The following is a 23,413-nucleotide window of genomic DNA, read 5'->3' as shown; positions in this document are numbered from 1 at the left end:
AGTAAAGATCTGTCTCCAAAGATGCCCAAGTAGCTCCCCATCTTCTTTTCTGCTGATTCACCACACATGCTCTGTGCTGCTGTCACTTACTGAGTTTAGGGACCGACAATATACAGTACACATAGAATATAAATGTCACAATATGTAATTAATACAGATAATTACTACATGGCAGCACAGAAACCAGTGCAACCGGCATCAGAATTAAATAATCAGACTTGTAACATCAGCTTATATTACAGACCAACCTAATTTTCTGCTTGGTACTTTGCGACGACCCCTAAGCTTAGCTTCTCAACAGCTGCTCAGAGCCCACGGACAGACAATTTCCAAGATGGTGACCCCCTGGGACAGGTTTGAAGTCCTGGATCATTGCTGCTATTGAGAAGCTGAAACTTTAGGCTGGTGCAATACATTCATTATATAAAACATGGCATTTTTAGCCCTATTCATTTTTAGGGTTTAGTTCTCCTTTAAATGTGATTGTACAACAGCTTGTAAAACTTCCCTTATAGCTTAAAGGAGAAGCAAACACTAAAGTTCAAAATCCCCTACCCCCGTACCCTACATAATCCCCCATCCCTCCTCCCCCACAGCCTAGCTGCTACCCCGGGCAAATGCCCCTAAGTCTTTACTAACCCCTCGAGGCAGATTCTGTCTAGCGGAGTTCAGGGTTTGCTTCTCCTTTAAAATACAATTATTAGCTACATACAGCAATATTCCATTGTAGCTTAGTACCTGCAAAGGATGAATGTATATTTTTGCCAATTACTACAACTTTCTAAGACTTATGGAACAATAAGCAGAAGAGAGTCACAAGTGGAAGGAGACACACATACCTTGGTAATCTTCTTGCTCTTGACGCTCATTGATATCTAGTGTGAGTTTCTTCATCCTCATCCTCTCTTCTTGTTCAGCTTGCTGCTGATTCCAGTGATTTGCAGCCAGTTGGGAGGACATAGGCACCTTGAGAATCTTGAACTGAAAAACAAAATACACATGGATATTCAGCTTAGAAGATAATAACCAGTTACTAGAACTACTGGAGGCACTTGATTCTTTTGAGGATTACAAGGTTATGTGTATTCATGTGACACTGCATGGCTCATATGATTATAATACAACATGAAATTCCTTCTTGCTTTCACTGCTGCCAGTATAGTAACACTTGGGGATCTTGTGGTTTTTGTAGATAACAAGTTGTCTAATTCTGGGCAGTGTCATTCTGTGGCTACTAAAGCAAATAAAGTTCTGTCTTGCATAAAAAACATACCGTATATACTTGAGTATAAGCCGGTTGTTCTTCACAGTGAGGTTGTGGAATGCACTGCCGGTGATGTTGTGATGGCTGATTCAGTTAATGCCTTTAAGAATGGCTTGGATGATTTCTTGGACAGACATAATATCAAAGGCTATTGTGATACTAAACTCTATAGTTAGTATAGGTATGGGTATCTATATATAATTTGTGTGAAAGTAGGTGTGAGGGGTGTATGTATGGATGCTGGGTTTTCATTTGGAGGGGTTGAACTTGATGGACTTTGTCTTTTTTCAACCCAATTTAACTATGTAACACTTTGCAATCTGAAGGAAAGCCCAATGAAGGCTTTCCAAATTAATATAATCAACCTAATAGCTAAGTAACTAGTGGTTGCTAACCTGCACCATAGTCCACCTACCTGATCAATAATAAACGTATATTAATTTGGAAAACATGGGTGGAGTAAAATGGGAAATACATGGCACAATTAGACAGCTGTGTGAGTGTAGGTTCCCCACAGTCCACTGTGCATTGGCTTTTATGGGCACATGCTCCAAAAGTCACGAAGAAAACTTTGTGACTTTTGACGCATGCGCAGTAGATCCGTACCGGCGAAATGCTCCTACTGCGCATGCGCCAAAACGCCGGTCAAAGCAGGAAGAAGATCGCGTGGAAGAAGATGGCGTCTGTGAACTCCGTGGACAGGACCTGCGCAGAAGGGTAAGTGACAAGTTAGGGGCATTTGCCCAGCGGAACAGGTAGGCCAGGGGGGAGGAGGGAGGGTGGGCAACACGGGGAGGGGGGAGGGGTTTTGCGCCCAGGGGGTTTCCTTCACCTTTAAAGGTATAGTTAACCTTTAAGTCAACTTTTAGTATGTTATAGAATGGCTAATTCGATTGGCCTACATGTTTTCTTTTTCTAAAGTTTTTGAATTATAGGTCACCTTCTTCTGTTTCCAGCTTTAATGGGGGGGGGATCACTGACCACATCTAAAAACAAATGCTCTGTAACAGTGGCGTAACTAGATATTACTGGGCCCCACAGCAAATTATTCTTCAGGTCCCCGAAATGTCTAGAGGTTGACTCGTTTTACCAATATTTACTGATATTGTATATGAATTAGGGCCTCATGGGGCCCCCTTCAGCCGCAGGGTCTGCTTCCTCTGTAGTTACACCCCTGCTCTGTAAGGCTACACATTAATTGATATTGCTACTTTTTATTACTCATCTTTCTATTCAGGCCCTCGCCTATTTATATTCCAGTCTCTTATTCAAATCAATGCATGGTTACTAGGGTAATCTGAGCCCTAGCTACCAGATTATTGAAAGTGCAAACTGGAGAGCTGCTGAATAAAAGGCAAAATAACCCACAAACTGCAAATAATTTAAAATTAAAACCAATTGTAACTTGTCTCAGAATATTATACATTACATCATACTTAAAGTGAATTTGAAAGTGTTGTGGTGATGTTTTAAAGATTACCCTTCGTGACTTGACAATTTGGGTGTGTGTCCTCAACTGGTCAACTAGTTGGTGGTTACCCCTGAGGAGGTTGACATGTTGATCTTCAGGAGTGAATTACATATTTCTTTTTTATATTTTTGTTTGAGATAATGGTATTAACAATATAGAACTACTGATAATGCAGGTAGTTTATTACCTGTAAATATTAAGCATATCAAATTACAAGTTATAGGACACATTACATGGCTAAAGACTAATGAAGAATTCAGTTTACAGTTAAAACCACTTAACCTCACAGGCGGTGTTTGGAGTAATAGGATTACAAGTTATGGTTATTAATACCACTCTGTTATGAATGGACTTCCTTTTCATGGTGTTAATGTGATGTGTAACAGATAATCCCTGCATCTAGAGAACTATTCTTGTCTATTTTAATAGCCCATGCAATAAAGGTAAGGCCATTTGAAATCCCTAGATGTTGCATTACCATGAACAGCAATTTTAAATGCTCCATTTCTGCAGCCTGTGCCTTGCTCGATTGTAATTAGTGTCTGTGTATTAACAGTCAATGAATTTCTTATGCATTTCATCCAGGGCTGCAATGCTTTTCGTAATTTGCCCTTTTCTTTGTGCCTTTACTTCATCCACCCACTTAGATTATAAACTCTACACAGCAGGAACTTCCTTCTAACCACACAATCTCTGTATATTACTAAGTTTGTCCTTCCTGTGTGTACTCTTCTACACTGTTAAACTTTGCAGCACTGCATATCTACTATATAAACTAAAGTCATACTTCTATGCATGCAATTTAATGTATATTGGAACGTTGCTAAGAATTAAGTTTTCTTTCTAAACTAAAGATTAGTTAAAACCACAGCCTTCATACCAAACTGGCCCAACCAGGAGACACGTAACTGCTTCAATCTACAGTATGTAGTGGTTTAAATAAATGCAGAGAAGCGCAGTGGGGTTGCCAAGTGCCACTTTCTGTCCCTTTAGGCCCTCTTCTGTGCAATCCCTAAAATGGAATATTCACAGTTGAAGCCAGGTCTGAATCAGCTTCAGCTGCACAAGCTTCTGCTGCGTTTAATTTTTCAGGTGTCAGTATTTTAAATGGGAACTATCATGAAAATGACATTTTAATATTAGCTTCAGCATACTGAAATAAGAAACGTTCTAAATACAACCAATTAAATATTCTGTACCGTTTCTGAAATAATCAAGTTTATATTCACTATTCCTCTCTCAGCATGTTTCTTTTTATTCTGTCTTCATGCAGGAGTTGGGTGTCAGATGAATGATCCAATATATCTTATAGGGGGGCTCCTTTTGCCTAGAAGATGTATTAGAGCTCACTGATTAAAATCACCATAAATCCTGTCTCTCTACATGCAAAATGTGTGATTATAATTTTAGATTTTGTTTGTACTGGAATCAGTTAGTTGAGTGAGCTCTAACTCATCTGCGAGGAAAGAGAGCCCCCCTATTAGATATATTGGATCATCATCTGACATCCAACTGCTGCATGAAGACAGAATGAGGAGAAACAGATGCTGAGAGAGGAATAGTGAATATGAACTTGATTATTTCAGAAACAATGCAGAATTTTTAATTGATTGTATTTAGAAGATGTCTTATTTCAGTATGAAGAAGCTTATATTAAATTTTCATTTTCGCAATAGTTCCCTTTTAAGGGAGACCACAGAGATAAATGTCCAGTAGTTTCTTTCTATCCTAATTACCATGACACTGTATTTCAGTTATATCACCAGAAATGATGACTTCTGTGCTCTGTTGCTATACATGCAAAGAAAAGTGCAATAGGCTGTAGCCTTTTTACATTTTTTTTTCCCCAAAATAATTTTTATTATTTCCGTACAAACAATCACATACATCAAAGCCTTTTTACATTAACCACAATGAGAAGCAGCAGAGCAGGTGTGGCAAAAACACCTGGATCTGAAGGGATCCATGTTCTCTTGAACCAACCAATGACCACACATATATACTGATCAGGTTATAAATTGGTTTGGTTTTCCATATGCACATTGGCTTATTGATGTCTGGTACAATGACAATAAAGTGGCAGGGAACATACAAAGATCATCTTATACTTCAGCTGGAAATGGGCTGAATGGTTTGAAAAATCTTTGCACATGCCCAACATTTACAAGGTTAAAAGTTAATCATCAACCCCAAACACATTCTGACACGTGCTAGTTAGGGAACTGTGCTTCCCTAGAAGTCGTCATCTACAAAAGGTGCTAAAGAGGATTAAACGTACCTACGATGTACAAAACGTGTCAGCTCAAGAGCCAGCTTGTTTTTACAGGATAGTTAAAAGATACAGCTAGTTAAACATTGCATATGAATACTAAACTTCCTTTCTGGCGTCACCTTTGGCACATACCTGCTGTTTGTTACCTCTTCTTGTAAGCATCACAAATGGCATAGTTTCCCCAGATTCTGGATCTACTTCTCCAGTGCTTAGTGCTGGTCCCTTTTTCAGCTGGCTCTTTAGATGCAGAGGGATAGCAACATCTAGCGGGTGTACCTTCACCGAATCTCCACTACGTTGCTGGGAAAAAAAAACCAAAGCTTATTTATTGACATTTTAATTACATTTTAATTAGTTGAAGAATTACAGCCTCAACCTGTAATCAATAAATCAATCCCCTCCAGTTCAAATAACCCAGCAGCACTGAGCAAAATACATTACACAATGACATTAGTCACAGTAACGCTTTCAACAAACACAGCACTACTTCCCAATGGATATTTAAAAAAAATAAAAATACTGTATATGGTTTAAATTGCAAGAAAAACGCGTGCCTCAGATCTCAGAGTAGCTTGTTTCATAGACAAAGTAATATTTTTCATAGTTTACACACACATGCAAACCATGCAGGAAAAATATATCCCAAGCAAGGAAACGAAAGCACTTTGTTCCACACAACACTGCCTTTTCTTAATGTACAAAAGCTGCTATATACACTGGTCTTCTTAAGCTGCAAAGACTCAACAAATTGGATTTAAAATGATATTGCTGCTATAAGAGTTTTTCTGAGGATTAAGAAGACACATATGCTATTTGACCCTTGGGAGGCTTACAAGTAAAGAATATTTACATTTCACAACTCAATCCTCGAGGAACACACTAACAGGGCAGGTATTTAGCAAACTGTCACAATTACAATGAAGGGATAAGCCACAGGTGTACATCTAAGGATATGCACAAAACCTGTATTGTTGATGCTACTCGGCCATTGCAATTAAAACCATAGTTTTACAACAACACTGCTCTTTGTTAAACGACGGGAAAGCAGAATTTTGCGATGTTAAATCTGAACAACTGCCAGCACAATTCTCTGCCACATTCAGCTATGCTATCAATCATTACAAACAGAAGGGGCCCTGCAAAAGGCAGTTCAGCTAGTTTGTCTTCATAACCTCAGGTTCAATTTTCACTGTACAAAGATACAACAAGAACACAGCGCCAAGCAAACTGCAAAACGCCATTATATTTGTTTGGATGGTTAAATTATCTATTCATAATACACTGTGCCCTAGCCCTGAAACTAGACAAAATCCATGTTAGAGCCAATGGAAACCCAATACCTACAACACATTAATACTTACAGTCTAATACTTAACGTAGACTTGTACAGTCTTAAAGGGGTTGTTCACCTTTAAATTAACTTTTAGTATGATGTAGAGAGTAATATTCTGAGACAATTGTTTTTCAACTGGTTTTCATTTTTTATTTGTGGTTTTTGAGCTATTTAGCTTTTTATTCAGCAGCTCTCCAGTTTGTAATTACAGCAGTCTGGTTGCTAGGGTCCAAATTACCATAGCAACCATGTATTGATTTGAATAGAGAGACTGAATAAGAGAGGGCCTGGATAAAATAAAAAGTAACAATAAATGTGTAGCCTTACAGAGCATTTGTTTTTAGATGGGGTCAGTGACCGTTTGAAAGCTGGAAAGCGTGAGAAGGAGGCAAATAGCTCAAAAACTATAAAAAAAATAAAGACCAACGTAAAGTTGCTTAGAATTGGTCATTTTACAACCTACTAAGAAGCACATTAATCAACGGTCAAATTTCGAATTCATGTGAGTTTTTGAAAACTCCCACGAACTCGAAATTCAACCAATCGAAATTTATTAAGAAAAATTTAATTTCCTAAACTCGGATCAAATAGGATCGACCCGGAACGACCTGAAAACCCGAATTGAATTCGATTTGAGATCTTAAAAACTGGATTTGAGATTTTAAAAACTCGATTAGAGTTTTTTCTCTGAAAAATACTCGAATATTAGGAAGGCTGCAAACAACTCCAAATTGATCCCAGGACGTCTCCCATTGACTAAAACAGTGATTCAGCAGGTTTTAGGTGGTAAATTTGAGTTCTTAAAGGGCCAGTGTATGATAAATCTCAAAAATCGAATTAGAATCTTTAAAAAAACTCGAATAGAATTTGAAGAATTCCCGAGTCGAATTTGACAGTTTTGGCTATAAAAAAAACTCAAAAATCTGCCCCTAAACGTGAACTTAAAGGTGAATTACCCCTTTAATGACAAAACAAAGGTATTTAAACTTATGGAAATTTAAGTTATATAAGGGACCAAAGCAAGGAGTTTTTGGCAAAAGTTTACTAAAAGCAGTAGAAAAAGTAACTTTAAAGTAGGGATGCACCGTATCCACTATTTTGGATTTGGTCGAACCCCCAAATCCTTTGTGAAAGATTTGGCTGAATATCGAACCAAATCCAAATTTGCATATGCAAATTAGGGGTGAAAAGTGGAAAACATTTTTTACTTCCTTGTTCTGTTAGAAAAAGTCACGCAATTTATCTCCCTGCCCCTAATTTGCATATAAAAATTAGGATTCGGATGCGGTTTGGCCAGGCAGAAGGATTTGGCTGAATCCGAATCCTACTGCAAAAGGCAGAATCCTGGCAGAATCCCAAACCAAATCCTAGATTTGGTGCGTCCCTACTTTAAAGGGATCTCTTCTTCAGTTTTACAGGTGTATAATCTGATAATAATCTGATATAACAATTGTTTTTTGGCACCATATGTACCATTTAAGACTTGTTTTAAAAGAGAATATTCAAGCATATTTTGAGTTCTCTGACCATATAAAAACACAATTGGCATCTAAAAATCCTTCAAGGTAGCTACTATCTTGTTGCTGGAGTCCAACGCACCCTAGCAACCAGGCAGTAGTTTGAATTCAAGACACGATTATGAAAAAAACAGGTTCTAAATAGAAAGATAAAGAAAATAAAAATGAACATGAAAAACTGTATTCTCACAGAGCAAGCGCCACTAACTTTTCCAGCAGTAAAGTCATTTCTCCCAAATATACATTCCACTATACAATATTATACATTGCTTTCAGTAACCACACTTCAGTGCATTGACTGGCTTTACGTGTCTGCTTAATAAACAGATAAGATACTTAGCAATGGGTCTGCGTTTTCAATTTTCAGACCATGCAATTCCATTTGCAAGTCTAGTATGCCCTAAATCGCCCTTAAAATATATAGTAGCACAAACTCTACTCAGGCTGAAGCCAGACACAATTTGTACTTGTTTGTACTTGTTGCCAGCATTATCCTGGCCTAACAATGAACTGTGCTGAGAATGGAATTACTAGAAAAAGGATACTGGTCACAGAGCTAAAGACCACTTATCATGTTCTCCAGGTAGAGAGGAAGAAGCATATATTAAGCCGTGGCAGTGCTCCAAGTAATGCTGGACCCAGCAGGCCTCAGGCTTAATTCCTGTGCAATTATATCTTTCCTGCTCATAGACATCAAGTAACTTTTTTTCCATTTACCATTAGTCCAATACAGTAGATGGCAATGATGATATATGACCAAAGCAGGGATACACAAGACAATAACATTTCATTAACTTGAACATACAGTATAGGAAGGACAGGAAACTGTGGTATTCCATTTCTTCTTTCTTTGTAAGGTGCATTATAGGTGCCTTCAGAGCGTCCATTTTAAGATACACTGATTCAAAAGGGGTATGTTCATTAGCAGAATTGACTAATAAATCATTTAGCTGCCTTTGTTTAATTGCTCGTAATGTGTAGTAATTGGGTCTACTTACTTTCAAGCTAAATTTCAGCAAGTACACCTCCACAGTAATGCACTGAATAGTAATCTAAACTACCCGCAGTCAATAATTCAGATGCATAAAGAACAATGTAGTGAATAAATTGTTATTGTTGGGATATTCGATGTCTAACAAGCATGCTGGTATGCTAAATATATGCAGGGACAGATTTTATTTACTCTTTTGTTCACGGTTGATCAGGGCCTATAGTCTGTCTTTAGGTTGAGGCCTACAAATTATCAACAATGCTCAACTTATGTTTGAATCATTTGTCACTCAAATTCACAATTGTGGAACTGCTAAAGAATTTTTTTCGAGAATTTCGCAAGGTTCCGATAGACTTTAATGGTAATTGAGAATGCTCAATAACTTTAAAGAATTGTCAAATACATAGAGAAAAGGAATATTGTCAACTGAAACATAGGTAGATGTGCCCATTCATTTGAAATGGATATTAGATTGCATGTCATTAGCAGCTGAATTGTGTGCTGAACTGTGTAAAGCTATGTAATAAAGAGATACATTGTTCTGCTATAATATCACAGAATACTTCCCAATAAACATTTGATTCCATCATTTACATGTAATAAAAGGAATAAAAAGTAACAATAACAATACAATTGGAGCCTTATAGAGTGCAAGTCTTTTGGTGGCTGGGGTTAATCAACCCGTTTAAAAGCTGGACAGAGGCAGAAAAATAAAGCACATAAAAAAATTAAAGACCAATTGAAAAGTTGCTACAAATAGGACATCTTATAACTACTAAATGTTACCTAAACCTTAAAGGACAAGGAAAGTTAAACTAAAGAAGTAGACTATATTATGTTTTGGGCTTCTGTACCAGCCCAAGGCAACCACAGCTTAGTGAGCTTAGGGACCCACTCACAATATACAGAAAGCATAGAATATAAATGTCACAATATAAGGCTGATTAGTAATACAGATAATTACTACATGCCAGTACAGAAACCAGTGCAACTAGCATCAGAATCTAATAATCAGCCCTGTAGCATTAGCTTATATTACAGTCCAAACTAATTTCCTTCTTGATAATTTGCGATGACCCCTATGCTTAGCTTCTCAACAGCTGCTGAGAGCCCAGTGTCACAGACAAGATGGTGACCCCCTGTGACAAGTCTGAAGTCCAGGATCATTGTTGCTATTGAGAAGCTGAAATTTTAGCCTGGAGCAATAAATTCAGTATATAAAACATGGAATTTTTAGCCTTATTAAATTTTAGGGTTTAGTTCTCCTTTAGGGTCTGGTCACATGGGCAGATTCAGGGAAATTAGTCGCCAGGCGACAAATCTCCTCTTCTTCGCGGCGACTAATCTCCCTGCTCTGCCTCCCCCTGCTAAAAATGTAAATTGCCTGGGGACAGGCACACTGAACACTTAGTTATCCCGCAGTTGCCCGTAATTGCCTCACGAGGAAACTTCGGAAAACGAAGCTATCCGTGTGCCTGCACCCAAGAGATTTACATTTCAGCCAGCGGAAGGCAGATCAGGAAGATTAGTCGCCGGGAAGAACAGGAGATTTGTCGCTGGTGACTTATCTCTCCAAATCTGCTCGTGTGGCCAGACCCTTAAAGAACAAGTTTTGGCAAATTTGCCCCTGGAAGCAAAAACACAAAGTTTACATAGAAGATGAAACTGAAAAAAATCAATCAAGTTCAACCTTTTTGATAGCACAATTTAGTACAGGCATTGGATCTCTTATACAGAAAGCTCTAAAGTACAGGAAGGATATCTCTCTGTTTTAAGCAAATACTTGGATTATTGGTGTTTGCAACCTGCACTTTTTGGGCAGATTCTAATAATGTCCATTAATTCTATTCATGCCTTTAAGAATGGCTTAGATGATTATGTGAACAAGCATTACATCCAAGGTTATAGAGCTATTAAAATCTGCATTGTAGATTTTATATACTAGGACATGAATACATCACAAGATCAGCTGTGAACAAGATAAACTGTTCTCTTTTCCTTTACAGTGAGAAATGATATAGGAGCGAGAAAATGGACAAATCCCATCCCCATTATACCTCTACTAATCAAAGTTATTCCTTGAAAGATATTTCATATTGAATGTACATCAAATACCTGAAGATTTTCTACCATCATCTTGTCAAGGGCTTGAATAAAGTCTTCGTCTTCAGCACAGGGTACATGTTTAATTCCACCTCCTTTAATCATCACCTCCTGTACAGATGCACATAATAAAGGGACATAATGTCAGCAGTAAGACTAGAGATAAGAGAAATGAGGACCTTTTTATATTCTGCAGACTCGAAAATAATGAAACTATACAAAAGTGAATAATGATGCTGCATATCCATCTCCATTGATTCTGCAACCGTTGATGTCTTACATTCTTACAACCATAAGCAATACATACAGTGTTTTCTTCATCGGTCTCATTTTCTTTGTTTGAGTCAGTCATATAATCTGTATTCTCTTCTTCTTCCTCCTCCTCTCTTTCATCCTCCTCATTTTCAGAAGCATCCTACATTTTGAAAAAGAAAAAACATTAAAGTGATTATAACACAAAAATGAAAATGCAGCTTGAACAAAGCAGATTACTACATTTTAGTTGTTGCCCAAAATGTTCTATGCAAAAACAATATTGTAGTGTAGGGAGTACGTATATATGACTTCAACTGACACGTATATGTGTCCATCTTGCTCTCTCTCTCATCATCCAGTAGTTATAACTTAGATCTAAAATAAAAAACAAGAAACAAAAACTTTCCCACTCAGACAGGCAGAACAAGCTATTTTTTGAGGCAGGGCCCAATGCCTATGCAGGAATTGTATGTAAGCGAGAGATTTACAGCTATGGCATGACCTGACATTTTCACAAACGCTCTCGGATAGAACATGTCATCTTCTACCAGTTAAAACAGGTCCTATAGTGCTTTCCTTCTTCATACTCACAAGAGAGGCATTCTGGATATGGAAACTGAAAACTGTACACCCGAAAGGCCTTAACGAGTAGGGATAGGTGAATATTTTTGCCTTGTTTTGCTGCGGAATAGACGCTGATAGACTTGTATGCCGTTGTGCGTCAAAAAAAACAAAAAGATGCGCGACATTTTGCCAGCAGCGAATTTTTGGCAAAACTAAATGGGTCAAATTCTCCCATCCCTATTAACGAGCATTTTAGTCTTAGTTGTTTTTTTAAAAAAAACTTTAGCAATGTAACTTACACTTTATTTCTTCCCACAGATAACCTTGCCAGGTGTCCCTTTTTAAAAATCCACTACTTCCCCCACCCCCAGTCCTTTTCTTGTCTGTTACCACCTTCTTTCCGAAGCTGTTTCAAGTAGCAAGTGAAAAGATGGAAAATGTGGGTCAGTGGGTGCAGCTCAGGTCTGCCCAACCAGACCCACATTGTTCACTAGGTTAAGGCTTCAATGATTAGGTTAAAGTAGATGATTTTGGGGCTGTTCTGCTGAGCCACAAAAGGAGAACCACCAGAATGAATGTGGCCTACACAGCAACGGCTGTACTTTTCCAGTTTATCAAAGGTTAAAGAATTTGTCTCTTCAGCTTTTACTAAACATGCAACTTATGTGAATTACTACCAAGAAATCACAATCATTTATGGCCAAGTAAATATGTAAGGAGAAACAATTCTCTTACAAATCAGTTTTCTTGTTAATGACATATTATAAAAAGTTATCAATTTGCTCACCTCTTCTTGTTCATTCATTTCACTTTCATTGCCAGATTGCTCTTCTGTCTCTGCCCCAGCCTCTTCTTCCTCATCATCATCTTCATACACCAGGTGATCTCCTTCGGTCATGGAATGTTTTGATTCCTTATCATTCATGAGACCTTTAGATAACAGAATGGAGTTAAAATTGGGATGTTAGGTGTATTTCAATATAAATATAACCCTCCCTGAGTGTTGAACACATTATGCTCAATTTCAAAAATTCATCCAGAACGAAGTGTTTAAATTAATATGTTTGCTGATGGGAGCCTGGGTTAACATGGCAGTCTGCATTCAATGTTTTTTTCAGTGCCGATACCTTTTCTCTTTCCAAGAATCAATTTTTGGTATTTTCAACTTGAATTTGCAGCAAAAATGAAACAGTGACCGGTGAGTCATGAAAGAGAAACTGAGTTGCTGTGAAATATATCCTACTGTGTATAGCTGTGCTTAGTCTAAATAAAAATGTATTTAAATGAACACAAGGTGTTAGAGAACCAGTGGTTGGCAAGGACTACAGTCAATTAACCCTACTCCACAAAGAGAACAGGATAATACATAAAATCATATACAGTTTTTGTTTTTCTACTGATGATTTTTTAATTATTAATAATGATTTTAGTGGTAAAAAATAATAATAATGACAACAACAATATCAACCAGCCTACCACACCTTATAAAACTCTTAAAAATGACTACTGCTTTGACTAAATTCATCACAATTATATATCAACTGAATATTTGAATTGAAAGTATATAAAGTTGTCACACCATATTAATAACTCATTGGTAAGGAACCAAGAATTATATATGATTTTATGTTTAATATAACATTTTAAGAAATAAGTAGATGATTATTCACTTGTTATGATAAAAGTATAAAAAAGGGAAATGAAGGGCAGCTAAAAGAGCCACTGTGAAAGTAATCCACCAAGGATAATGAAACAACGCAAGAAAATCTGAAATTTGAGTGGACCTGGTAAGTCAACTGTACTTACATGTAAAATATAATGGCATTCTGGGACAAAACAATCTATATATAGGTGACTAAATGCACCTCAGAGGCGGAGTATAATGTATTTCTAAAAGCCAGCATGGAAGAAATGCATCAGAGATTTGTAAAAATGGCACAACAAAAGTGGTACACCTTATTAGGTACGTAGAAAAGCAGTGCTCGTGCTCCAAATCCAGAATAGGATTCAAAAAATGCCCTACCATTTCAAGTACACCAAAGTCCAAGCAGCCTCCCACCAGCGCAATACATAGTCTATGGCAGGTGTCAGCAACCTTTACTATCAAAAGAGCCATTTTGCCCCTCTTCCGACAAAGAAAAATAGTCTGGAGCCACAAAACATAACACAGCTTATAAACGTAAAAGTTTTAACCTTTTTTTAATTTTAACAACAACAGAATACAACAAACAGAAGTGCAGTGTGCATGTGTAGGCCTACTTTGAAATAAATGAAACACTGAATAGCCCTATTAAATGCCAGTGTTCTCATCTGTTCAATGTGACTTCTGTTTCTGAAGTTGAATTTCCTTCTCGTCTTGAGTGTGTGACCGCGGTAAGGACCATGATGAATCATCTTGCTGTGGCTCGGTCTTGCCTGTCACTCCTGGGACATCTATACAGCCCTCACACCTGCTGGCAGCTTCCTGAGTGTGCGACCGATGTAAGCTAACCGCTAGCTTACCGCAGTCCACACTCAAGAAGCTGCCAGCAAGTGCGAGGGCTGTATAGACGATGTGACAGGTAAAGCCGCAATACTTAGCCGCATCGAGCAGAATGAAGAGCCACATGAGGCTCCGGAGCCGCGGGTTGCCTACCCCTGGTCTATGGCATCTGCACACATGTATGAAAAGGTGGAAGGTAACCCCATATTTCTTATTTTCACACATAAGAGGTCCAGATTTTGTACTCTTTACACCACATTATGTTTATTTGTGCACTGCCCTTGGATACAAGCAGTTTTGAAAGGCATCCCTACAATTAGTTACAGCTCTTTGTATCTCGACATTCAGTTTTTGTTAAGACTGTGACACCTAGATTTATTTCCCTGGTACTAGAAGAACATTTTGCAGTGTATAATAACTGTATTGCTAAGTGTCAGTCTACCCATGTTAGGAAGCTCCACTCACCACTGTGACCAGTGCACCTCATTTAATGTTGCTTTGGAAGGCACACATTATAGTGTCTGTGATTGTCAAACCACTTTTAAAGTTGGCATTCTGCAAACTGGCAACCGACCTACCACAGGCCACTTTTAGTAGATATATATATATATATGGGATCCGTTATCTGTAAATTCATTATCCAGAAAAATCTAAACTACAGAAAGGCCATCTACATTATAATTAAATAACTCAAAAATATAAAAATGATTTCCTTTTTAATAATAAAACAGTACCTTGTACTTGATCCCAACTAAGATACAATTAATCCACGTTGGAGGCAAAACAATAATATTGGGTATATTTAATATCTACATTTTTAAGTAGACTTAAGGCATGGAGATCCAAATTTGAAAGACCCCAGGTCCCAAGTATTCTTAACAACAGGTCCCATACCTCTACTTAAAATTGTTTTAACTTTCTTTCATTTGATATTTTTTTTGTCCACCATCTGTGTGGCTTAATATATTTGGCTGTGTTATAATGGAAATAAGGGTGCAAATCCCTTTATCCTTCTTTTTATATTGATTAATGCTGCAAGCCCAACCCAATATGTAATAAAAAAAATGTAAATTAGTGTGAAACAGCCTTTTGTAACTCATGGCAAAAGCTTTATAAGAGACACAAAAAGTTATTTGTCTTACCTAGTTTTGTCAGAAACTCCCGCTCTAAATCCTGTACTTGGCGGACAGATTCATTCAGTGAGGCACAAAGCTTCGTCTTTGGCCTCAGAAGCTCCAAGGTATCAGTTATCATATAATCGATATCTATTGGGAATGGGTGGTCTTTCGTCCACACATCAAGACTTTTCTTCCACCAAACATAACGCTAAATTAAGAAACAAAGCGTGAGATCAGCAACTTTTAGAATACGAGACAGCAACTTCGGTGTAAAGAAGGTAACCATTTATAGAACTCAAACTGAAAGATAAAACGATAAACTATTGCCTTACATACTTAACACATAAGTTTATTTAGGGAATGAAGGATTGTGAGCTTACCAACTCAGTTGTATAGCTTATAACTTTGGTCTCAGCTTTAACTCTGAGCTTAGTATAGCTAATGTCCACAATTTGTGCACCGCCCACCATAAAATCTGCAAATTAAACATATGGCTTCTAAATTACATAGAGGTCTTGTGTGATTAAGAAATATTGAGACCTCTGTCCATTATTAACCAGGCCTTTTTAAGCCCTGACTGAGGGAACAAAAAAAATCCATCACTTCAACGCGGAATAAGATAAGGGAGGGGTTGAATCTCAGAGTATCATGGTGTAAAACAGCAATCAATAGTAATTTGTATACAGTTTTACACATAAATAAAATTAATTACACAGCTTCCCAAGTATGTCTAAATGTATACAGTGTAAATTGGCACTGGAGTGGCAATTTTGGTTTACTCTAATGCCACTTTACTTTAAATATTTCCCTAGTGTGGGGCTGTCCTCAGTCAGGTCTTAAACAAGTGTGGTTAACAACAGACCAAGAACTGAAAAAAAAAGACTATAGAATGAAAGAGCACATACATACCTGAAAATAAACTAAAAAACAATCAAGCTTTCTTTTGCTGGATCCGCGGTCAAAATACTGCCCACAAGTGTCAAGGATAGTGCAAACTAATCTAATGCGGAATAAGTGTTCAGGAGGATCAAGAGGACTGGGGCTTCCATCAGAGTTTACACCAAAGGAGATAAATGAATAAAGTATGCGAAATATAACGGCAGATTCAACCATTCTGTAGTTGTAAAGCTCCCCAAGAAATTTTGCACTGCTAATCCTCCGCTGATTAAATTTTGGCTGGTTAACCTACAAGAAAAGAAGATAGAAAAATATAGGAGGCAAACAATGTATACAGAGATTGCATTTGATTTCTGGTTTTAATATGGAGCAACCAATTACTGTTAGCCCCCTGGGGATGTCACAAGTAATATTGCAACACTTGGTTCATGCAGATTGCTGCATTTTATTATGCAGATTTAGGTAGCTCCTATCCAGAACTCGCATGGCCATGATTAAAAATATATGATTTTTCATAATATTTCTTATTATAAATGAACAGCCATCAATTTAAATATAGTTTGCACCATGCATTTTCATGAATCTATATGATGATGCATTGTATTAATAAGTCTAAACTAAAGCAACTAGACTTGCCGAGTTTCTCTAAAAGATTACCCACCAAGACAAGTTGCTGTAGACCTATTAATACTAGTCTGCTAAAATAACAAAAATTACAGAGCAAAGACCTATTAATATTAGATGATGGAAATACATGTAGCATGATTTAATTCTGTTTAAAGAATTGTGAATATGAAACAGTTTCAGTTTTCTGAGCTAAGGAAAGAAATATCTTTGACTTCATTTATAAATCCAAATATACAAATGTGCATGTTTTGTATAAACGCTATGTAAAATATACATCAACTTTTACACAAACAAGATAAGGTGCAGTCCTTTTTTAGATTAGGGATTTGCCATTGCTCCAGTTATTGTAGTTCAACTATGACTCTGACAAAAGTCACTCAATCAAGCAGTTTTGCTAGTAGCTATTGAGGTATGTTTCAGGAAAAGCAATTTGTAATTAAAGGAATAGTTCAGTGTGAAAATAAAAACTGTGTAAATAGACAGGCTGTGCAAAATAAAAAATGTTTCTAATATAGTTAGTAAAACCAAGAGAGCTGGGAAGCAGGAAGTGGTGTTCTGACTGATATGTTATACATCAAATCACTCCAGCCTTTATACATTACATTTTTGGCTAACTAACTATATTAGAAACATTTTTTATTTTGCACAGCCTATTTACCCAGTTTTTATTTTTACACTGAACAATTCCTTTTAAAAAAACACTTTTTGAATGAAATTTCAGGAATCATTATTTTATGAATACTAAACATGTATCTGTTTCATTCAAAAAGTTTTACTAGGTCTTTATCGTGTTGTATTTTTATACACATTAATAATGTATGTAATTGCATATATTGGCAATATTTATTAGAATATTATAACAAAATCTATAATACGTAGCTACATGTGGTTTCATTCAATAGTTGCATAGGGAGCCATGAATGACATTTGACTCCTGTTTATAGTATTACCTTACCAAATCCACTGTATGGGCCATATGACTCATGTGAATCTGGGTGGTTTCTCCTCCAAATTATTTCTGCTGTAGGAAAAATATCCCTCAACATCCTTGCCACCTACTATGGATATAAAATAGGAACCAAATGAAATTGAAATTACTGGTAGTTCTCAATCCAGAAAAGCTCTAGTTGGTGTTTGGTCAAGAACTTCGAGTAATGGTGCGGTCTGGCTTTAAATATATGGGGGGTGGCAGTGAGAAGGTGGAATGGTTCTTTGGCAGTGTATTCTAAAAATTCAGGAACCTATATCCATACTGGAACTTGTCAACCCCAATCGATGCATGGTAGCATATTAAAATGAGTTACATCACAGTTAATTAAAGCAAACACACATTTTTTACCAGAGAAAAATAATTGTACATTTCATTTAAATGCATACAAATTCATTTTCTTTTGGTATTACTGGCCCTTTAAAATGTTCAAAGCATGAAGAATAGAATATGGAAATAAAATAAGAAAAACTTGTTTTAAACCACAGTGTCAATAAAATTAGTGTATGGATTTAGTTTCTAGTTTACCTCCATGCCAAGACGTATGTCTTCTAACACTCCATCTACAACGTGAATTCCAACATCCTCTTGGTAAAGCACCAGTCCTGCCAAGAGATTGGCTACACAATGAATGCTGTTGTATTTAACATTCCAAATGTTGATCATGCAGCAAATGACATAATCCTTCACTTCAGGATCCTGCCAAGACAACTTCCTCATCTGCCTCAAAACCTGCAATCACAAATTATCAACATGAGCAAATAAATTATTTCAGTTACTTTTGCAAACTGACAATAGCCATGACATAGTAAAGAAACTGAAAGAGAAACTCAGATTATTGGAAGAAAAATAGGACAATGCAAGTAACCAATAAGCAATCTCTTAAACAATTGAGGGTCTTCAAAAGCCTGGAACCTGAAAAAAAATTCAGAGTTAGCTAGCCAAAAAAAAACCCTCACCTTTTCAGTGGTGACCTTAGAAAGGTCTTTATAAAGAAGCTTTCGGATGTATTCTTGTAGTGGAGGTCGCTTCTTTTTAACTGTTTTTTCAGCTGGAGGTGGGTTACAGTAATAGTAGGCATTCTCAACCATTGTAACATACCGGGCATCTAAGTGCATTGCTTGCTTCTTGCGCATCATTTGCTCCTAAATATAAATTTATATTAGCATTATAACAAACAGAATTTACCAATATGTTTTGTTATGTGCATAAACTATGAAAGAAGCAAAATGCTTTCTTAAAAATGCAGCTGTCTGCTGCTACTGAAGTGTTAAAGCAAGTAAAAATGCTCATCTGTATGAGCTCCTAATCTGAATATAGTTGCACTATAATTGCCATTCACAGAAAGTAAAACATAGGCAGAGAGGAGGGGCAATATATGATTGAAAGCTCAGTTTATAACAGGTATGTCTATTCTCACTGAAAAAATATGTTTCATGTTTCATATCATTATGTAATTACCACTACTATCTTAACTTAACATAACTTTACAACTACATTGATCTCCCGCACTGTATGTCTCACTATATCACCCTCTCACCTATTGTAAACATCTGCATAATTTGCAGAAGGAGAAATATCAGGTTAAATCTTACCAGCAGGACACTGGTGCGCAAGTGAGAATCTGGAGATCGGAAAAGAAATCTTCCACAAGTTTCTAGTAGAGTGCATGCCATTTCTATGTGGTGATGTGAGAAGTCTGACAACAGCATCTGTGCAAAGTGTTATGTTTATAGTTACATTATGTTAGGACTGAGTATAAAAGTAGACACAATCTGTATTTTATTATATTTACTTCTTAAAGGGGTGGTTCACCTTTAGGTTATTTTTTTAGTATGTTATAAAATGACTAATTCTAAATAACTTTTCAATTGGCCTTCATTTTTTCTTTTTTATCGTTTCTGAATTATTTGCCTTCTTCTGACTCTTTCCAGCTTTCAACTAGGGGTCACTGACCCCATCTAAAACAAATGCTCTGTAAGGCTACACATTTATGGTTATTGCTCCTTTTTATTACTCATCGTTCCTTTCACCTCTCCTATTCATATTCCAGTCTCTTATTCAAATCAATGCATGTCTGCTGGGATAATTTCATCCCTAGAAACCAGATTGCTGAAATTGCAAATTGAAGAGCTTTGAATAAAAAGCTAAATAACTCAAAAATCACAAATAATAACTCTCTACATCATACTGAAAATGTATTTAAAGGTGAACAACCCCTTTAAGGAAGGAAAGGCTTAGAGAGACTAGGCAACTATACAAGCTTCCAAGTACCCCAGCCCTATGCATGGGTTCAACCACCTCCCATGAGACTGGGGAAAGTACCAGTATAGTGCACTACTCTGAGCCAAAGGACACTGGTCAGAATCAATGTATCAATTCAGGCATATAACAGGCATCTGAGAATTATTTTAAGATACTGAGCAGGGAGGCACAGCACCTGTAATTGCCCAGTGGATCAACTTGATTAATAAAATTCTCCCTGCGATTAGACTTACCTATGAAGGACGAGGATGCCCATCGAAATTCGATAGGATATGGTCCCCTTGGCTGGATAGTCATGCAATTGAGCCCTCTAATTAACCACCCATTTAACGATCTGTCAGTTATGTAACGTTGTTGCTTGGCACCTTGTAAGTCAGGAATATTTGGATCCTGTAGTAAGTTCTTCTCATACTGAAATGCATATTTGTATTCCTATGGTTTTGTGTGAAGACACAGTGTATACCTCTTTCTTTCTCGTGTCTATGTTCTTGTTTTAAATGTAATAAAACAAAATAAAACCTTTTAAAAGATACTGAGCAGGGCATATATATGCTACTGCGGATTACGGCAGCAGGTTGCTTGCCACTCAAACCCAGCTACTTCATCTCTGTGGACTATGGCTGTACATCGTTTCCATCTTAGTCTAAAATAACATTGTGGGGCTTCCCTTTCCTATCCATCTCCCTTTAAAGCACCTGGCACAGATAGATATGTTATAACCAGAAACAGCTTTATCAAATAGGGTTAAGAGGGGCAGCTACCTAATCTTGTTGCCCTCCCTTTAAGCCAAGGCGTCTAAATTGCCAACGTGGCCCTGTGTAGTTTTTTCCAGTTAGGATCAAGAAACTATATTCAATGACCACAGTATGCAGAGTCAGCCATGCATTTGTATTGACTTTCTTTTGTTTAAACAGTACATAAATCCCTAAAAACAATGGTTGTGGTGATTGCATCTTATTGAGAGGACAGCAGCACCAGTCAGCAAGCAGAGCAATAATGACAGAAACTTAATTCTTTCCACCTTTACCTTCATACACTGTTTTGATCCAATCATACCCATGTCTGTCCCTTAGGCCAGGGTTTTCAAGTTGGCAACATGGTTTTATTAAATGCAGCTTTCTAAAGGAAAATAGTGTGCAGATAAATGGTTTTCATAGGGATTTAAGCTACTCTCAGAAATCCAGTCAAACAGAGATTCATAAGAAATTCTTGCTTATGAATGTAGTGATTGGTGGTTCTAATGAAGTCTTCGCTGCTTTGGCGGCTACAACCAAGTTCTTTACCATTAAGCTGCCTGTTTGACCAAAATTTTCCAGTGAGCCTGACCATCCCCCATGTTTACTGTGAGATGTAATGAGCCCCTACTGGGTACATAGCTTTTAGATTACTACAAAACTACTGTTAAAACGTTACAACAACCCCCCATTACCCGTGATAGTAAATAGCAATATCTATGTGCAGGCGCAAGGCAGAAAATATTGACAAGTGTACTCTCAGGGTATATTTCAAGCAGTACTACAACAAATAAAATGTAATGCAATTCTCGATAGTTACCAGTGTTTTGTCGCTCAGTTTTACCTATGCATTTCAGAGATCAAACTCTGCCATTGTGAGTCAACACAAACCTTTAAACAATGCAGTGTATCCGTTTTGCTGAACATTTTAAATTTCGCAAGTTCTCCTATGAATCTCACAGTCTTATTCTTTGTTTCAATGTTGATTTGATCCTTCTTTCTAACCTGTGAAAAAAATGCATTGTGACATTTAAAGGGTAATAAAAACCAACCAAGTTAGGTCACACGACAACAAGCATTGCAATTGGTTTCAAGTAGTACACCAGTTTCTTAACAAAATAGTATACCTTTAACAATTTATTTTTTTTCTTAACAGTATCCTAAAATTCAAGTTTTAAGTTAAATTTTCCACTCTCTCATGTTTCCCAGCAATATTTCATGAAGAGAATGGTGGTAGTAGCATCGCCAACTTTCTACAATTTCTTATATATCTGGCAAACAGAAGCTTCAGTCCCAACTGAGCATACACCATCCGTCCAACTTTTACAGCTGATACATGTATTAGCTGCACTCAGTATCGACAGAGTGAAGAATTAAACAAATTCATTTTTAAAATAGGAAACCGGTAAAAAAAATTAAAACTGTTGAGACTAACTATTTTGGTGTACTATTATCCTTTATTAATACAGTGCCACCAAGTAACAGTGTCCACAGGGATTATACATCGTCATTCATCTTTCCCCAGTGGAACTTACAATATAAGGTCACCAATCACAACAAAATATAAAGCTTGATAGTATATATTATGTGATGATCACAATGTAGAGAGGTTTATGTATTCTCTTTCAATTTTGAAATCCTATCTACCCACTTTCCAAGATAATAATGTAAAGCCTGCTGCAAGGCAATTTCAAAAATACTTTTTTCCCTCAACAGCGAAAAAGCCATGTTTGATGCCAAGATCTCTTAATAATCAAGCAGGGCAAAATTTTAAAAAAAATGTTCCAGTTTTGGCTGTATAGGACTGTTAAAATATATTGCATCTGAAATATGGTCTGTTGTTCAAAGATGTGGCAGTTCAATGCATATGAAGCTACTGAAAACCCTTTAGACATGTGAAAAGTAACTTATAAGAAACCTACTCATGAATGACTGCAAATGGTAGACATAGGAGCCCAGTGTGCATTTGCCAACCAAACTGTAGTACAACTGGCTGGCAACAGCTATAAGCACTTACATCAATTTATTTGCCAGCTCCCATTATCGGAAGGTTACTTGGGTTACTAGCAGAGATATTCTGGGGACTCTGTTCCCCCGCAGATCTCCTGTATGCCAAGTTTCTAACCCAACAGTGCATCTAAGCTTCTTGTTACTTGCAGAAAATGGAAAAGAAATTTAAGCATGTGTCAGATCACAACAATATGTTGCCTCATTTCTAATTTCCATACTGTATACTGTATACTTATGTAAAGTTATTTTATTCTTGCTTTGTTTTTCATGGAAACCTTCATGCTGTTTTTGACTCATCTCAACTTATCAAGTGATTCTCTCCAATGTCAGCTGGAGGCAGTAGGGCAGGCACAAGGCTATCCCCATATGTAGTAAAATGAACTAAGTTTGCCCAGGAGGAGTAACTCATAGCACCCAATAAGATGTTTGATTTTAAACAGGTGAGAAGTAAATTCTACCTGCCAATTGTTTGATATGGGTTACTGCTTCTAGGCAAACTTAGTGCCTTTTATTACATAACTC

At 37.0% G+C, this 23,413-nt stretch overlaps 1 protein-coding gene across 5 annotated transcripts in view; it reads right to left on the bottom strand.

Annotated features, from left to right (window-relative positions):
- Nucleotides 1-23,413, bottom strand: part of upf2.L (UPF2, regulator of nonsense mediated mRNA decay L homeolog) — a 44,663-nt gene that overhangs the window by 1,970 nt on the left and 19,280 nt on the right. For all 5 annotated transcript variants that reach the window (XM_018252725.2, XM_018252728.2, XM_018252726.2 and 2 more), the window contains exons 10-20: nt 21,773-21,886; nt 19,478-19,594; nt 18,842-19,027; nt 18,411-18,614; nt 16,280-16,555; nt 15,395-15,578; nt 12,558-12,700; nt 11,259-11,366; nt 10,964-11,062; nt 5,140-5,307; nt 840-981 (exon numbers count right to left, since the gene is read on the bottom strand). In XM_018252725.2, the coding sequence (XP_018108214.1) occupies nt 840-981; nt 5,140-5,307; nt 10,964-11,062; nt 11,259-11,366; nt 12,558-12,700; nt 15,395-15,578; nt 16,280-16,555; nt 18,411-18,614; nt 18,842-19,027; nt 19,478-19,594; nt 21,773-21,886 (1,741 nt within the window). The remainder of the gene's footprint in view (nt 1-839; nt 982-5,139; nt 5,308-10,963; nt 11,063-11,258; nt 11,367-12,557; nt 12,701-15,394; nt 15,579-16,279; nt 16,556-18,410; nt 18,615-18,841; nt 19,028-19,477; nt 19,595-21,772; nt 21,887-23,413) is intronic.

This window comes from Xenopus laevis, chromosome 3L (genome assembly GCF_017654675.1).
Source record: "Xenopus laevis strain J_2021 chromosome 3L, Xenopus_laevis_v10.1, whole genome shotgun sequence".
In the NCBI taxonomy this organism is placed as follows: Eukaryota; Metazoa; Chordata; class Amphibia; order Anura; family Pipidae; genus Xenopus; species Xenopus laevis.
The sequence above is the reverse complement of the archived record's forward strand: the minus strand, read 5'-3'. Positions and strand labels throughout refer to the sequence as shown.